The sequence below is a fragment of the Scyliorhinus torazame genome, chromosome 7 (assembly GCF_047496885.1).
Source record: "Scyliorhinus torazame isolate Kashiwa2021f chromosome 7, sScyTor2.1, whole genome shotgun sequence".
Taxonomy (NCBI): Eukaryota; Metazoa; Chordata; class Chondrichthyes; order Carcharhiniformes; family Scyliorhinidae; genus Scyliorhinus; species Scyliorhinus torazame.
This window is the reverse complement of record NC_092713.1, coordinates 120468267-120486217: the sequence shown is the minus strand read 5'-3', so window position 1 is coordinate 120486217 and position 17951 is coordinate 120468267. Positions and strand designations below refer to the sequence as shown.

At 49.7% G+C, this 17951-nt stretch overlaps 1 protein-coding gene across 4 annotated transcripts in view; it reads right to left on the bottom strand.

Annotated features, from left to right (window-relative positions):
• Positions 1-17951, bottom strand: part of gpsm2 (G protein signaling modulator 2) — a 118595-nt gene that overhangs the window by 56595 nt on the left and 44049 nt on the right. For all 4 annotated transcript variants that reach the window (XM_072511410.1, XM_072511411.1, XM_072511408.1 and 1 more), the window contains exons 9-10: positions 17247-17355; positions 4098-4227 (exon numbers count right to left, since the gene is read on the bottom strand). In XM_072511410.1, coding sequence (XP_072367511.1) covers positions 4098-4227; positions 17247-17355 — 239 coding nt within the window. The remainder of the gene's footprint in view (positions 1-4097; positions 4228-17246; positions 17356-17951) is intronic.

Here is a 17951-nt window from a genome sequence, read left to right as displayed (position 1 = left end):
CCTCCCACAGTCCAAAGATGTGCGGGTTAGGTGGATTGGCCATGATAAATTGCCCTTAGTGTTGGGTGGGGTTACTGGATTATGGGGATAGGGTGGCGGTGTTGACCTTGGGTAGGGTGCTCGGTGAGCCGGTGCAGACTCGATGGGCTGAATGGCCTCCTTCTGCACTGTAAATTCTATGATAATCTATGATGATGTCATGGCACCATGCTCCACAAACCCCCGTGCAAACCCGGTGCTTCCACCCTGTGCAGTACAATAGCAGCACAATGTCACTCCCACCTCCCACAATGATGACACAGTAATGCCACGCCGCTTTTCGCACAGCCCTGCCCCCCCCCCCCCCCCCAGTCCCAATCTGTTCTCCACCCCGCCACCAATAAACCCCATCCATGGAAGGTTTCTCCGCCAGACACCAATGTTCAGACCTCCCAAGTGTGCCAGCATTCTCTAGTGGAGGATGCCATCGGCTGAAAACATAAGAGTTTGTCCACCTCGCCAATAGTTGGGAAACATACCGGGACCCATGATCTCGGAGGAGGCAGAGGTAGCCGAGGTGTGTCATTCTCCCTCTAAATGCCCCCAGATCACTCCATTCACTGGCATCTTGCGTTCAGCTCTTGGTCAGGCAGGAATCAGACATTTTGCAGAGGTTAATGAGCATCGCATGTCCTCACTGCAAGTCATCATGATTCTCCTGCAGAACCCAGTCAGTCATTTTAGCATCCTGTTCATGAAATGAGCAACCATGACGATGGCCTCCTGCAGGTCCCAAAGTAGTGAGAAGATGTGAAACGTCTTGGTGCCCTGATCAAGTTTGTCCTCAAATAATGAGGGTGACTCTAGCCCTGTGCCCCATGCAGGCCCTGGTCAATACCGAGGACCTTCCTCCACCTCTTCCGTGTTTGCTCATCACCACCCTCCTCAACCTCGTACTCATCCGAGGATATGTGGTGCTCCTCCAGCTCCTCCTGTTCGCCCCACTGCAGTGCTAGGTTGTGCAAACTGCAGCAAACCACAATGATGCGGGACATCCTCTGGGGGCTATATTGGAGAGCTCCCCCCCCTCAAACCGCGCCCAGTCCAGGCCAATCGGCTGCTGGACCAGCACTCGCTTTGACGCACAAGCCTCACTGTAGCGAGTCTCCGAGGATGTTTAGGGCCTCCACACTATCAGCCACCTCCCGAGTGGGTACCCTTTGTCCCAAAGGATCCATTCTTCTAGCCACTGGTCTCCCTCAAAATGGTTGGGATCTTTGAGTGTGCCAAGATATAGCTGTCATGGACGTTGCACAGGAAACTGGTACATATCCGCATTATGTGCATGGTGTGATCACACTATCTGAATATTGAGGGAGTGGAATTCCTTGGTGTTCATTAATGGCGCCCATGTCACCATGGGGAACACGGCCACGTGGGTGCAGTCGATGACGCCCTGCACCTGAGGCAGGCCACTATGCAACCAAAGCCCATGGCCCTGCAGTCTTGATTCACCCAGTCCAGTCAAGATTGGATGTACAGATTGACCCTCACAAATACTGTATCTGCGACCTCCCTTACACACTTTTTAAAAATTCATTTACGGGATGTGGGTGTCACTGGTTGGGCCAACATTTATTCCCCATCCCTAGGTGCTCTTCAGAAGGTGGTGTTGAGCTCCCTCCCTCCCTCACTGCAGTCCCTGAAGTGTAGGTACACCCACTGTGCTGTTAGGGAGGGAGTTCCAGGATTTTGCCCCAGCGATAGCGAAGGAACAACAATATATTTCCAAGGCAAGGTGATGAATGACTTGAGGAACCTCTAGGTGGTGGGGTTCCAAGGTATCTGCTGCTCTTGTCCTTCTAGATGGTAGTGGTTGTGGGTTTTGAAGATGCTGTCTAAGGAACCTTGGTGAGTTACTGCAGTGCATCTTGTAGATGGTACACACAGCTGCCACTGTTCGTCGGTAGGGGAGGGTTTGAATGTTTGTGGAAGAGGGAGAAATCAAGCGGGCTGCTCTGTCCTGGATGATGTTGAGCTTCTGGAGTGTTGTTGGAGTTGCACTCATCCAGGCAAGTGGAGAGTATTCCATTACACTTCTGACTTGTAGATGGTGGGTTAGGTGGGTCAGGAGGCGAGTTACTCACCGTAGGATTCCTAGCCTTTGACCTGCCCTGGTAGCCACAGTGTTAATGTGCTAGTTCAGTTCCTGATCAATCGTAACCCCCAGGATGTTGATTGTGGGAGATTAAGCGATGGCAATGTTACTGAATCTCATGGGGGCGATTGTTAGTTTCTCTCTTGTAGAAGATGGTGATTGTCCGGCACTTGTATGCCAAGAATGTAACTTGCCACTTGTGTGTGGCAGCCTGGGAGATGCAGCCATGCCATGCAGCCCTGATATGAGCATAAAGGTTCAGTGCGCCAGTTACTTTCAAGGCCAGAGACAAAGTGTGACCTCCCAGCCAGTTTGGTGCCAACTCTTGCAGCACCTAGCACAGGTGGTCCACCGTCCTCTGGAACAGACGTAGCCTACTCCGGCGCTGGATCTCTGGCATTTGGAGGTTGGACGTTCTCCAGTGGTAGTCCCATGGCTGGTCGTGTCTCCTTTGAGGCTCCGCCATCTGTGGCCTGGTTGCTCCCAAAATATAAGTGGGCCCATCTCCCCTCCTCTGCAGGGCCCTGCTCCTGGCCATGTGCAGCCGCATGTCCATGTCACTGCTGCTGCTCCACAGCTATCAATAGAAATACCAGCTCGACTGGCTCCATGATTCTCTCAAATCAATAACTGAAAGTACGAGGAACCCCAATCCTCAGCCCTCTCACGATCTGGGACACCCACCGATGCACACCCCTCTAATTGAGCACTTTTCCAATGAGCCTCACTCTCTCCCCTCTTGCACAATGGTAAGTCGCCCACAATTGCCTCGCTCTAATCTACTTTACAGAAACGCCTTGATACTTCAGAGCCTCAGCAGTCTACATGCCCGCATTGCTGTTCAATGCTTGGTGGTTCAGCTCCCAAACGGTGAACCAGTGAGTACCAAACTTCAGCATACTCAAGCGTTGTAGAACTGACTGATTGGCAAAATTGACTTCGTCAAGGTGGGGTCAGGGGGCTGATTAGGCACTGGCTTCCTCATTTGGCAGGCAAGGGCACATCTGATTAATGTTGAGATAGTAATCTGCAGTCACCTTCATTCTTATATGGCTCTCATGGGCTGCGGATTAAAGAACCTTCCACCTTGAACAGCCAGCCATCCTGACATTATTCCCTAATGGCCTGGCCTTCAATACCAGTGGCTTTTCCCTCCCAGACAACTCGTCCCCTGAGAATGCATTTTGCAGCTTGCGGGTTGGAGATTCTTCCTGACTGTACTCGTCCTCCCCAGTGTTATCGTCTTCTGCCCTCATGCAGCTGATCAACATCCCTTGTCAGAGTTCCCCACTCTGCCCATGCAGCCTGCTATTTCATGGGACCCCGCCCAGGGACTTCAGTTGCCCCCTGTGGTGACCCAGTGATTGCATGTGCTCCCACAATACCGCCAGCTGCCATTCTAGAATGGTAATCTTTCAGCAGAGATGGCCAGAAGCCCAGCAAGGGGGGCCTGACAAGCTAAACCATGCACACCAGCCACAAGACCCCTTGAGACCTGGAGGACCAAAGAAGTGAAGTGCTTCTAAGGCCTGCATCCTCTCCGGCGCCCCCTCTACAATTTACAATCTGGAAGATGATGGCGACCTGAGCGCTCACCTCCAATATTCCCTTTGGAGGAGAGATCGCCAGGTTATCACTTTTATACAGCTGTTTTAAATCACACCACATGCCCAATTAATATTTAGTATGGAGCGAGGAGGGATGGAGGAGTCCAGGCAGGAGACTTGCTAATTATATTATAATGCATTTAAATTAGGTTCAAGTACTAACTGGCAAATCACGGTGTTGATGAACAGAAAAATGCAACACCAAACGCAAATTCATGCTGATCTGCACTTCTGCAATGGAACCAGTAACAAGGCAATTTCAACAAACATATCATGGAGCTGCACTCATAAGGAGAGCACAGGTTAGAGATGAAAGCATAAACTTCTCTTCACAGGAGATTTTTTGCATTCACCTTCTGAGTTGGATTCCAGTTCCTGGCCTGTGACCAAGATGGAGTTGTTTGCACTGTAACTAATGCCCAGAACCATCTGAAGATCTGAAAGATTCATCCGGGCTGCGAGTTCACCACTTCGATCACCTACCTGTAAAATATAAAACACTGACATGTTAAAAGAAAGTTACATGGGTTACTTGTATGAACTGTGGCCCTATTGTATAAAACAAGCAGCTCCACTGCCAAAAGCTGAACCTGTCTTTCATTTTCATAGAGTTAGAAAGGCACTTCAAACTCTGGGTATTCGAACAGTAATAGATTCCATTTGTCCATCTCAAATGCAACTTATGACAAAAAGATTGATACGACAATGCTCCACACCCAATAATTTAAAGATCAGAATTTTGTTGTAAGTGCACTCAAGATAGATATGTAGATTTCTCCGCATATTGTCCTTTACTGCAAGTTTATATAACCTTTCATGAAATGCGGATTTGCTTCTCAGAAACAACGGCCTTGATGTTTACTTGGGCAGGAGAATTTCTGTTTTGGAAAGCCAGATGTTTTATTTGGCTCTGTCCAGATCAATCAGTTTAGTTCTATCACTCTTCGTGATATCTGAGATTGTGGAATAATCTGTAAAATGAAATATGACAAACAGTACTTGGAAAATATAAATATTTTTTTCATGGATGTGGGTGTCGCTGGTGGGGCCAGCATTTGTTGCCCAACCATAAGAGTCAACCACATGGATGAGGAGGGACATCGTCACCCAAAGGGTTATGAATCTTTGTAATTGTTTACCCCAGGGGGTTGCGAATAATTTTTGGTGGCTGTACTAAAGCTGAGGTAGACAGATTATTTGGTGTCTCAGGGGATCAAGGGATTTAGGAAGCAGGCAAGCAAGTGAAGTTGAGACAGATGATCAGCCATGATCATATGGAGTGGCAGAGCGGGTTCAAGGGGCCATATAGTCTACTCCTGCTCCTATTTCTTATCTTCCTATCTAATAGCAGCATTTATTTAGCCAAGGAATATCTAATCTGCCTGATCCATAAATCATAAAGGGTTTTCATCAAGTAATTATCAATTAATAAAGAAATTCCACTGGCTGAAGGGTTGATAACCAGAGGGTACAGATTTAAAGTAATTGGTAAAGTGCCTAAGGCAAGCTGAGAAGCAATTCTTTTGTGCTGTGAGTTATGCTCTGGAGTGCAATGCATGAAAGGGTGGTGGAAGCAGATTCAAAAGTAATTTTCAGAAAGGAATGTGATAAATACTTGAAGCAGAGAAAATTGCGAGGCTCTCGGCAAAGAGCAGAAGAGAGAAACTAATTAGATAGTTCTTTTAAAGAGTTAGCAGAAGCATGATGGACCAATTAGCTTCTATACTGCAAGATTTTATGACAAAATAGCCACTCCACTGTTTTTTTTTTTAAAAAGTGTATGCCAAAGCTTCTTTTTCTTTCAGATGTTTAAAGAGACGAGGGCCTCGTGTAGTGAGGTGGTCGTTGGTGCAAGGGTTGCGTCCCTGCCTCTGAGCCAGAAAATTCAGGTTCAAGTCCCAATCCAGAATTTGATGGCTATGGAAGGTGCTTTCAACACATGTGCGGTATTGCAGCCATTGAGCACATGCTTGATGTGGAATGGCGCCCTACAAGCTGCAGCCTCTGGCTTCAGGCTAGCGACCTGTTCCAGGAAAAGTAAGGTACAGAAAATAAACATAAGCATATGCTTTGTCCACCTCATGAGTCTCTAGATGTGGGACGTTTTCTAGGTCTAAGCCTGTACTACATAGCCAATAATATTTTGAAAGGCAGCAGGACAACTTCTATTTCCTAGTCCTACATAACTCACTTCAATTCTTTTTTTAAAATTAGCAAAATGACTTTTCAATCCAGGACCTATCCGGTAAAGAGGACTCTGATCCCGAGGACTCAAGAGCATATGATTAACTTCTTATATATAGGTTTGACAATGGAGGTTACAAACCAAAATGAGGGGCTAAGAATATCCCTTTAACTGGAAGACCTGAAAACTATGGGTGGGGGAGAAGCAGAAAGAGTGATTAAGACACGAAAATGAAAATTTAGTTCCAGGAAGGTGAAGATTCTTCTTACTGGTTTCATATTCTGGGGCATATAAACACAACCATGTCCAAGAATAGAAGAGAAACCACTGCTGTTCCTCAGTTGATCATATTGAGTCACACTGAAGCTTAAAATTATCTTGATCTGAAAAATAGTTATGTGTTTTACTTTGAAAATAAGTCGCTCGTCACTCTCAACAGTTGAGAATGATTCTCAAAATGAGTTACAGATTTTTAAAAATAAAAAGAACTTTTCTTCAAAAAGTTACATTTCAGAGTGTTTTGCACAATTTTTTTTATTTAACATCTTCGTAACAATTTTCCTGAATAGAATTTATCTCATAAGATCTGTAGCTAGAGACATTATAAACATGCTCAGTCAGTTGAAAACTAAAACAGCTCACCACCACATAAATTGCCTTGGTTTAAGGAGAAGTCCTACTGGCACATCTGATGACAGGTAAAGATAATCAATAAGATTATCTCTTCAAGATCACATTTAAAAAACTGAAGCACAAAAATTTAGCTAATATTAAGAGTACAAGACACATATTTACATACTTATAATTCAGTAGTTGCCTTGAATATTTCTTTAGCCAAAAGAACAGTGTCAAGTGATAGCAAACATAAACAGTATGATTTTCCATCGCCCTTTCAGCAAATCAGTGATGCCTTCAGTGGAATCACTTTAATTTAAAATAAACTACTTAAGCCATTTACTTTCAAAGAACTTGAAATAACTTGTATCTGGTCAAAATGCATGAATTCCACAAGAACACAGAGCAGAAGCAAGTTGGAATATTATCCACTTTTATTTATTCATTTAATGAATGCAAATCTGTAAAGCTAAACAATATCTTCATCATTTTCTCCACAGTTTGGAGAGGAGACAATCTTTGATAATGTGCAACATTATTTGTGTCTCTCTGCAAATGGGCAATGGGTTTATCCGGAGGCCCTTGTGCTGGAGGTTGCCTGCATGGGGACCTTGGACTATCATGAACCTGTTTAGCAAGGACCACTCTCACTGTGGTCGTAAAAGCAATAAGTGAACAATTCAGATATTACCCATCATCAGGACCATATACATTATGGGCGGAATGTTCCCAAAATTTGTCAGAGTAGCCGGGAGTGCAGGAGGCGAAAGAGGCTGGAATTCTGGCCTTTGCGTCCCTGGTAGCCCGGCGAAGGATTCTCCTTCAGTGGAAAGATACGAGGCCCCCAAGCGTGGAATCCTGGATCAGCAATATGGCAAGGTTCATTAAATTGGAGGGGGTGAAATTCGCCTCGAGAGGGTCGGTACAAGGGTTCTTTAGGCGGTGGCAACCGTTCTTAGACTTCCTGGCAGAACGATAGACATTGGTCAATGGCAGCAGCTCGGGGGGTGGGGGGGGGGGGGGTTTACTTTATTTTTGTTTATGTTATTTACACTGGAAGGGTCTGAGGGGGTGTATACACCTGGTGTCTTAAGTCGGGGTGTTAATGTTAATTTATTATTTAGGCACGGGGGGGGGGGTGGGGGTTGCTTTTTTAGATTGTGTTTTGTACTTAACCCTGTTGGGTTCTTTTTTCTTTCTCATTTTGTTATTGATATTTTATGAAAACCTTTAATAAAAATTATTTAAAAAAAAAAAATTTGTCAGAGTGTCAAGCTCAGACTGAAAACCAGCCTATTTCTCAAACCCAGCCGAGTTTTCAGGCCAGATTTTCTGGCACTTAAGGTTACAGAAAATTTAAGAGACATGGTTTACTCTGGCGACAAGGGGCCTGATAGAGTTAGCAAGGCCAGCTCCACGGAGAGAGATCGGGGCACCATCTTTAAAGGGCCACAGTCTGCATTGCCAGGGGGCAATGCCCAGCGTGTCCCTCAACTCCTGGGTCTACAAGTACCTCTGGACCCCTGGCTTGTCATCAAAACTGGTTTTTACTTTTGAAAATCAGTGGTGATTTGCGCCAGCATCACATCGCACCACCCGGGTGAGGGTGGGAAGAATTCAAGCCCGTTAATCTTATTAAAATATATGGAAATCAGGAGCACGCTCTCAATGGGCATGAATGATAGATGTCAAACTGAGATCTCTCCAGCGTAAATCCACTTTAGCCACACTCGAGATTTAGCACCCTTTAAAGGGGCTGCAGCCAATGGAACCATTGGATCCCGCCCAATATGTTGCTGAATGTGGCGGACCCGGTGGGGGGAATGCCGGAGGTAATGAGGATCCTCAGGGAGTTCGGGGATTTTTCAGGGTACAAGCTCAACATGTGGAAGAGCGAGTTGTTCGTGGTTCACCCAGGGGACCAGGAGAGGGGAATTGGCGAGCTCCCACTAAAAAGGGCGGAGAGGAGCTTCAGGTATTTGGGGGTCCAGGTGACCAGGAGCTGGGGAGCCCTGCATAGACTTAATTTCACGGGGCTGGTGGAACAAATGGAGGAGGCGTTTAAGAGGTGGGACGCGTTGCCGCTGTCCCTGGCGGGTAGGGTGCAGTCAGTCAAGATGACGGTGCTCCCAAGGTTTTTGTTCCTGTTCCAGTGCCTCCCCATTCTTATCCCGAAGGCCTTCTTTAGGCGGGTCAACAGGAGCATAACGGGGTTTGTGTGGGCGCAAGGGACTCAGAGGGTGAGAAGGGTGTTCCTGGAGCGGAGTAGGGATGGGGGGGGGGGCTGGCGCTGCCCAACCTCTGCGGGTACTACTGGGCCGCAAATGCGACGATAGTGCGCAAGTGGGTGATGGAGGGGGAGGGGGCGGCATTGAAGAGGCTGGAGACAGCGTCTTGAGGGTACGAGTCCGGAGGCGCTGGCAACGGCGCCGCTGCCGCTCCCTCCAATAAGGTATACCACGAGCCCGGTGGCGGCAGCTACCCTCAAAATCTGGGGGCAATGGAGGCGGCACGGGGGGGGGGGGGGGGGGGGGGGGGGAGTGGGGGCTTCGGTGTGGACCCAGATACGGGGGAACCACCGGTTTGTCCCAGGGAGAATAGATGGAGGGTTTCGGGGTGGCACAGGGCAGGGATAAGAAGGCTGGGGGACCTGTTTGTGGATGGGAAGTTCGCGAGCCTGGGTGAGCTGGAGGAGAAGTACGGGCTCCCCCCCGGGAAACACCTTTAGGTATCTACAGGTAAGGGCGTTTGCCAGGCGGCAAGTGGTGGAATTCCCGCTGCTGCCGCCACGCACGGTACAGGACAGGGTGCTCTCGGGGGTGTGGGTTGGAGAGGGCAAGATCTCGGCAACATAGCAGGTGCTCCAGGAGGAGGAAGAGGCCTCGGTGGAGGAGCTGAAAGGTAAGTGGGAGGAGGAGTTGGGGGAGGAGATCGAGGAGGGGATGTGGGCAGAAGCCCTTGGGAGGGTGAACTCTTCCTCTTAGTGAGCGAGGCTCAGCCTCATACAGTTTAAGGTGCTGCACAGGGCACACATGCCCGGCACAAGGATGAGCCTTTTTTTTGGGGGGGTGGGGGGGGGAAGAGAAAGAGAGACCAGGTGTGTTAGGTGCTCAGGGAGCCTAGCAAACCACACCCGTATGTTCTGGGCATGCCCAGCGCTGGAGGAATTTTGGAAGGGAGTAGCGAGGACGGTGTCGAGGGTGGTAGGATCCAGGGTCAAACCGGGCAGTGGGCTCGCAATATTTGGGGTTGCAGGGGAGCCGGGGTGCAGGAGGCGAAAGAGGCCGGTATTCTGGCCTTTGCGTCCCTGGTAGCCCGGCGAAGGATTCTTCTTCAGTGGAAGGATGCGAGGCCCCCAAGCGTGGAATCCTGGGTCAACGATATGGCAGGGTTTATTAGAATGGAGAGGGTAAAATTTGCCTTAAGGGGATCGGTGCAAGTGTTTTTCAGGCGGTGGCAACCGTTCTTAGACTTCCTGGCAGAACGGTAGATAATGGTCAGCAGCAGCAGCAACCCGGGGGGTTCTATTTTATTTTTGTTTGTCTATATTGGGGGATCTGAGGGGGTGCATATATTTGCTATGTGTTTCGGGGTGTTTATTTATTAATATTTCAGGTCCTGGAAATCAGAAATTCTGATGGAAGTTCATCAACCAACATAAGATTTGTTTTTCTCTCCAAAGATGTGGGGGGGGGGGGGAAAGAGAGAGAGAGAGAGAGAGAGAGAGAGAGAGAGAGAGAGAGAGAGAGAGAGAGAGAGAGAGAGAGAGCGAGCGAGCGCTGGGGGACAATCGCTCACGGCATCCCAACCCCTTTCCGGGGGCATCCCCTGTCCTTCCCAGAACCTCCACCGACTGCTGAGGCCTCTGGCTGCGCGGTTGAAGGCGATCGCTAATAGGGGATAGACAATCATGGTTCAGTGAGCATTCGACACGTGCCAAATGGGTTCCCTTGGGTAGGTGGGCCATGTAGCATGTGAGAGTCATTGACTAGCATTCCAATCGCACCTTGATGCCTGGACACTGTTTGGGAGTCAACACCACACACGCAGCAGCCAACATCCGAACACCCAGGGGATGGGACACAGCTCCCAGGACATGACCATGACCGGAGGGTGGGTGGGTGCCACGGGGAAAGGAGAGTTGCCTGGAGAGACAGCGAAAGGGTCCGGAGTTCAACCCGCATTGCAGAAGTGACAGAGGCATCATGATGTTTGTCCAATGAGTTGTTTAATGTGCTGTACAATACCCCATTTTCGAAAGTGCCCCTCCCGGGCCAACAACCCCATCCCCTCCACACCCCCGACCTAACCCCTTACCCTACCCCAGTGCACTCAGTGATGCTCAATGTGCAAGGTCCTCCTAGGTCTACCACTAGGTTTTGGTGTTTCCCCAGGATGCACATCGGAGGTGGAGGCAGCCAACTGCTCGACGCTCTGGTGGGTGTCCTCTGGGGCCGGAGGGCCCCGGCTCACTTGTCGATGGCACATGCACAGCCGTGCCGCCCTGTCTCGTGTGCTGACTCCAAGATGCGGCCTCATCAGAGGAGTGGAACTCGGGAGTGCTGGTGGCCACCGTCGCTGCCCAATGGGGCGGGCCCGGGTTGGCACTCAGCCAACCCCCCCTCCCGGTCGATGTCCATAGGGCCCTGGGGTTCACCTTGGAACGGAGAGGCAGTTGGTTTGGACACTGGCTGCCCCTGCATCATCTGGCTCTGCCAGCCCTGGTGGTTCCACATAGTCCGCACCATCATGTCCGCACCATCATGTAGCCCACACCATCATGTCGAACCATTGTGTCAATGCCCTTGGCAATGCTCTTCAGTGACTGGGACACATCCCCCAGTGACTGGGCCATGCTCTGCAGTGCCTCAGCCGTGTCCACCTGCAACTGGGACAAGCTCCATCTGAAAGCAGGAGACGTCCCGCAGAACCCCATCAAGGTCGGCCTGGTACTGGGTGACATCCCCCAGTGAGGCAGACATACTGCCGAGACCCTCAGCCATGGCAATCACCGACTACGCAATGCCTTGGACACCTTCACTCAGTGTCGACGTTGTGCGCCAGGCTCTCCACTGTGGTCGTCATCCTAGCAGTGTTGGCCTCGGTGCCACTCATTGCCGGCGCCATCACCTGCGCCTGTAGCCTCTGGGACTCCTCCAATCGGCTATGGAGCTGCTGGAGTGGTGCTGACATCTCCTCTGAACGTTCAGGTTGGTCCCTATCATCTCCATCAGCCCCAGGTATCTGTTCCAGAGACTAAACGTCAGGCTGGGACCCAGCTGCTGTCTCCTGGGGATTCGTGCCTCCACCAGATGTACATCAGCAGCACTGTGTTGCTCACCAGATTGTGTCCCAGAAGTGTTGCCGGCCTCGCTGGGCCGAGCGTCAGGAAAAACGCGGCAATTCCCGCTCACCACAGCATTTGGAAAATTTTCCGGAGAATTGCGCCCTAATTATTGACACCAGCGCAGGATTCGTGGACTTGCATGACAGCAAAACTGGCGCCACACCTGGACCGATTCAGCTACTGTGAAGGAGCTAGAACCGACGTAACGTGGAACACAATCGATTCCAATGAGAAACAGTGCCGGATTCGCCAGGTCTGAGATGGACACTCAGGAGGCTGACAAGCTACAGCCGCATATACACACTTCACTCCCCACACACCATCTGAGCCAACATGGATACCGAGCTGGAGGCCCGCCTGTATGTGGTGGCGGAGAGCCAATTGACCCTGTACCCCAGCCCGGCAAGGAGGCTGCCATCTGCCGCGCCTGGGAACATGTGGCAGAGGCAGTGAGCGCCGTCAGCAACAGTATCGGTCAGTAGTGATAGGAAAAATTGCATGACCTCCTCAGGGCAGCCAGTGTGAGTAGGCAACACTGTGCCCCTAGGAGGGAGATGGTCCAGTCCTAGAGGGAGATGGCGCAGTCACTGGCTGATGTGACACAGACCCAGAAGGCGGTGGCACAGTCCCAGTCAGAGATAGTCCACTCCCTGTGCTCAATGGCCGCAAGCATGCAGACCCTGGTCAAGCCCAGATTGGGCCTCCAGGACTGGCCGCACCTGGTGCTGGGAGAGCCTCAGTGGATAGCTCTGCTTGCACCCCCATCCCATGGAGTAGCCTGGGGATCATCGAGCACCACAAGGGAGGAGGTGATGGGGCCCTTGCCGGTGACTCCGCAGGAGAGAAGGAACAACGCAGCACCGAGGGCTTCCCACCCTCCTCCCCGTCCCGACCTTCCCCTGCACCATCAGCCAAGGAATTTAGTGGCACCGTGTGACGGAATGGCCAGTTCACATGCAAGGATCACCCAGGTGGACGGCGGAAAGAGCTACTGTGGGCTGGAATCAGATGTTATCAAACGATGCGGAGCACCAGAGCTCACCGCAGAGCGGGTGATCATCATCCTCCATTCCGTGGACCAGACCCAGTTTTACAACCAACCAAGGGCCGCACCCTGTTGTGCAGCAGGTATATATCACATAGGGGGTTGCAGGATGCGATGTCTGTGCCCCTGGCCAGTCGTGTCGTCCCCCCGTCCCCCCCAGTTAGTGAACCTAGAGGCGATCAGAGCACCTTGTGCGCATTGGCCCAGGCGCACACGTCTTGCGGCTTCCCGTGCCCGCCTGGTCCCCATGGCCTGTCCAACTTCCCCTCATCCTCCTCTTCAGGCGAGGCCTGCTGTTCATCTTCCTCCTCCAGCACATCGCCCCTCTGCTGCGCAATATTGTGGAGGACACAACAGGCCGCCACGATGCAGGCAACCCTCTCAGCATCATACTGGAGGGCCCCTCCAGAGCGGTCGAGGGACCTGAACATCACCTTCAGGAGGCCAAAGCACCGCTCAATCACATACCTGGTTGCGGCTTTGCAGGTGGGGTGGGGGGGGTTTCGGTTGGGCGGCCTGTCATCTGCAGGTGCTCATAGGGTGACATGCATCCTGTAGATCACCCCCTGGATCTGGAACATGTCAGCGATGCCAGTCAAACCCGCTGCCCGGGTTTCTATTGGGCTCGGTCCACATTGAAATGGATATATTGAGCCGACTGGGCATACAGGGCCTCCGTGTACACCGAGGTCTGTGAGATCCCGGACAGGTCCCCACTTGGCGTCCGGTAGGAACCCATACCATAAAAGTTCAGGGTGACCGTCACCTTGACGGCCACCGGGAGCAGATGTCCTCCCCATACCCCGGAGGTGCCAGGTGTGCCATGACCTGGCAGATATGTCGCACTGTCTTCCTGCTCAGCCGGAGTCTTCGACGGCATGGTAGGTCCGCCAGGTCCTGGAATGACAGGATCTGCCGGTATACGCGAGGCCTAATACAGCGCTTCTTTTGCACCTCCTCCTCCTCCTCCACCTCAGCCTGTTGGGCGGCTGGCTCTCCATCCTGGGTCGCTGCCTCCTGTTCCTCTGGGACATGCTCCACTGCTGCAGCTTCCTTCTCCTCGAGCAGCTCCAGCTCGTACAGCCACAGGGCATTGCGCAGGGCTGAGACTACTAGCAGGACGGCCACCATTGCTGGTTGAATTCCAATATTCATTTTCTGCAGAGGGCGAAAGGCCAACATGTTAGCATGGTGCGTACCACCGTGCCCAACCAGGTCCAACAGGCTACACAGTGGCCCCGATTGGCACTGCGGGCTCTGCCCCTGCATATCCCCCTCCCCATCCCCACAATCCTGGCCCTATCGTTGCCCGGCACCTTGGGGACGCTGGCCATGGCACCCGTCCCTGATACCAGGGGTATCGTCAGCTGGCGCTGCCCATGCCAGCGGTAGGCTCCACGGACCCCATCGGGGCTACAGTGGCTGTTGCCCTGGGTGGGGTGCCTGATGCCCCGCTGCCGGATGGCAGCCCGGTGGGCTGCGGGAGTGGGGGCACCCTCCGGCCGGTGTCACTCTGCAGAAGCAGGGGCCAAGGTGGGTGGTCAGTGGGGTGCGCAGCAAGATGGCTGCCTTGCAGGCCATGGCAATCCGTGCCTGGGCGCCGCCCCAGTCCCGTTTTGGGGTTCGCGGACACACACACACCAGGCCTGCTAATGATATGCAAACGGTGTTTACTGTACATGCGTTCCGGCACGCATCACGCCACTGTTGACGTGACGGAGAATTGCCATTACGGTGTCAGAACCTATTCTCCACCCAATCCCGTTTTCGGATTTCTATGTCAGCCAAAGGAGAATCCCGCCCCTTATTTTCCCTCATCACATCTCCTTTTGTCTGAAGCTATCATCATATCTATCAATTATCCAACTTTTTGTCAATTCAATCATAGCAGGGGTTTTTTCAACCAATGTGTATGTTGAGGATTTATTTCTCCCTCCTCATCAGGTTTCATTCTTATAAAATATCAATCAGTGATATTTTCTGGTGCTGATGAAGGACAGTGCCTGAAACAATGACTTGTTGCTTTGTTCATACCAACTATTTTCAGTATCTTCTGCTTTGGTTTCATATTTCTAGCTTCTGCAGCATGTTCTTTATTCTTTTTTTGTTTTAAGTGTATGAATATTAAGAAAAAAATACATAGCTATGGAACTGCTCCTTTGCATTGCCGGCAGATCATTTAAAACGTGAACAGAATGTGAAAATAGAGAACTTGAATATTAAGTGAACATGCATCTAGCAGAGTTTGAAACCAACTAATTTCTTCACGACTAGTATACTTTCCGAATAAGCCTTCATCCTCAAAAAAAAAGTTGTCATTTAATGCCTCAATCAGGGTGACAAACCCAATGAAATAAAATAAGGATTTTTCAAACTGCAAGTCAGGATCAGAGGGTGGATCACTGCATTCCCGATCATGGGAGAATCACCCAATGGCTGTGACCGATTTGTAAATTGAGAATGCTTGCAGTGACCGGCTTTTAAATGCGAACGATGCAGTCTTCCCGCCTGAAGTGGTGGCAGAGCTCTGTATGTCTGTGCTTTTGGTGCAAAATCACAGAGGACAGATTCCTCCATTTTCGAGCTGCCAGCAAGGGAGGCAACAGGACTGTGAAAAACTGAAGATGTATTGTTTTGTTGTAAGGAAGAGAGAGCCAGACACAAGCAGGCCAGAATCTCAAACAAATCTGCTGGAGAGAGCAGCACAGGAGAGTCCATGACGGACAAAGCAGTGCTATAGTGTGAGCTGTATAGGAGAGCTCCAGGGCCTCTGGTGAAAACTGAAATCGGGAAGAAAGTAGTATAAAGATGATTTCTTGAGATATGGCTTTGTTATTGTGCCAATGCAAATCATGTGTTATATGCAGGAATGTACTGGCAAATGAGTTTAAAACCCTCAAAACTTCAAAGGCATTTGAAGACTAAGCATGGCGAGTTCAAGGACAAACCTCTTGATTTATTTCAAAGAATGCAGCAGGAACCTAAATCATCAGCTGAAGTCCTTAGCAGGAATGTAACATTGAATGACAAAGCAACTGAGACTGTGAGGGCCAAGCAGGCTCACCTGTCACGTTAAAGGGAAGCAAAAACAAATGTGTCGCGAAGGTTAGCCGGCATGGGTCGTGATGATCAGTCGGTTGGTAAAAGTGGGTCACGGGGAAAAAACGTTTGAAAAACACGGCCTTGAAAAACACGGCCTTGAAAAACAGGACAGTGGATCACCCTGACCACAATTTAATTCCTGACCCAGACAGACTGCTGCATGATGTAACCTTATTAAAATATGTTGAACTGCAACCTTGAGTGTCAGCCGTGACCCATGTGCATGGTAGCACAATGGCTAGAACTGTTGCTTCACAGCTCCAGGGTCCCAGGTTCGATTCCCGGCTTGGGTCACTGTCTGTGCGGAGTCTACACTTTCTCCCCGCATCTGCGGGGTTTCCTCCGGGTGCTCCGGTTTCCTCCCACATATCCCGAAAGATGTGCTGTTAGATAATTTGGACATTCTGAATTCTCAGTGTGTGCCCGAACAGGTGCCGGAATGTGGCGACTAGGGGATCTTCACAGTAACTTCATTGCAATGTTAATGTAAGCCTACTTGTGACAATAAAGATTATTATTATTAGTTGGTAGCACTCTCGCATGAATCACAAGGGTCTGGGCTCAAGTGCAGTACTGTTCTGTCAGAGCACAGATGAGTCGAGTCATAGAGGTCTACAGAACAGAGAAAGCCCTTCAGCCCATCATGTCTGTGCCGGTCAAAAGCAACCACCTAAGTATTCTAACCCCATTTTCCAGCACTTGGCCCTTGTATGCCTTGGCACCACATGTCCACATCTAAATACTTCTTATGTGGAGTCTCTGCTTTCATGCAATGAGTTCCAGACTCCCACCACCCTCTGGGTGAAAATGTTTTCCTCACATCCCCTCAACCTCCTGCCCTTTACCTTAAATCAATGCCCCGAGCTGATGAGACATTAAACAATCTGCCTTCTTGGAAGGATGTAAAAATTCCTTGGCATTATTTTGAAGAGCAGGGAATTATTCCCAATGTTTATTCCTCAATCAACATCACGAAAAACAGATTATCTGGTCATTATTACTTTGCTGTTTGTGGGAATTTGCTGTGTGCACAGTGGTCGGGGTGTTTCATACATTACAATAGTGAACATACTTTATTGACTGTAAAACGTTCTGAGACTCAGAGGTCTTGAAAAACACTGTAGACCTGCAAGTCTTTCTTTTCATTCACATTTATGATAGTTGCAATTTAGCTGCATCGCGTATGTAGATTATAAATTTTCTTTTACCTCTTTTGAAATGTCAAAGTGCCTCTCGGCAAAATGCACAGCTTGTTCATGATTTCCTAGTGCAGTGTAAGCATTTCCTAAACTCCAACAAGCTCTCCCTTCGCCAATCCTAAAATTCAAATGGAAATCAGATTAATTTTTCTGTATTTTCAAATTCGATTATAGTATTTTTTAAAGAATATACACATCCAGGAGTTTCTCAGAGCTATATACAATAAGAATATCAAAATGGATGTAGATAAAATATATAATTTCACCTTGCAAAAAGTAGAATTATATATAATATTAACATTTTTAGCTTTTAAAAAAGCAAGCGGCCATTCTGGATCAGCTGCCATGATGAAACATAGGATTTAGGATCAGAAGTAGGAAATTTAGCCCCTCGAGCCTGCTCCACCATTCAAGCAGATCATGGCTGATCTCTCCCTGGTCTCAAATCCACCTCCCCTGCCTGTTCCCATATCCTTTTAACCCACTTTTAATCAGAAATATATCTATGTCCTTCTTGAAACCATTTAATGATTCAGACGCTACCGGACTATGGGGCAGCGAGTTCCACAAATTCACCACACTCGCAAGGTGTAGTTCCTCCTCATCCCAGTTCTAAATCTACCACCTCTCAACCTATATCTGTGACCTCTTATTCTAGATTGCCCCACAAGGAGGAACAATTTGGTCTATAAGGGGACCAAAATTGGACACAAT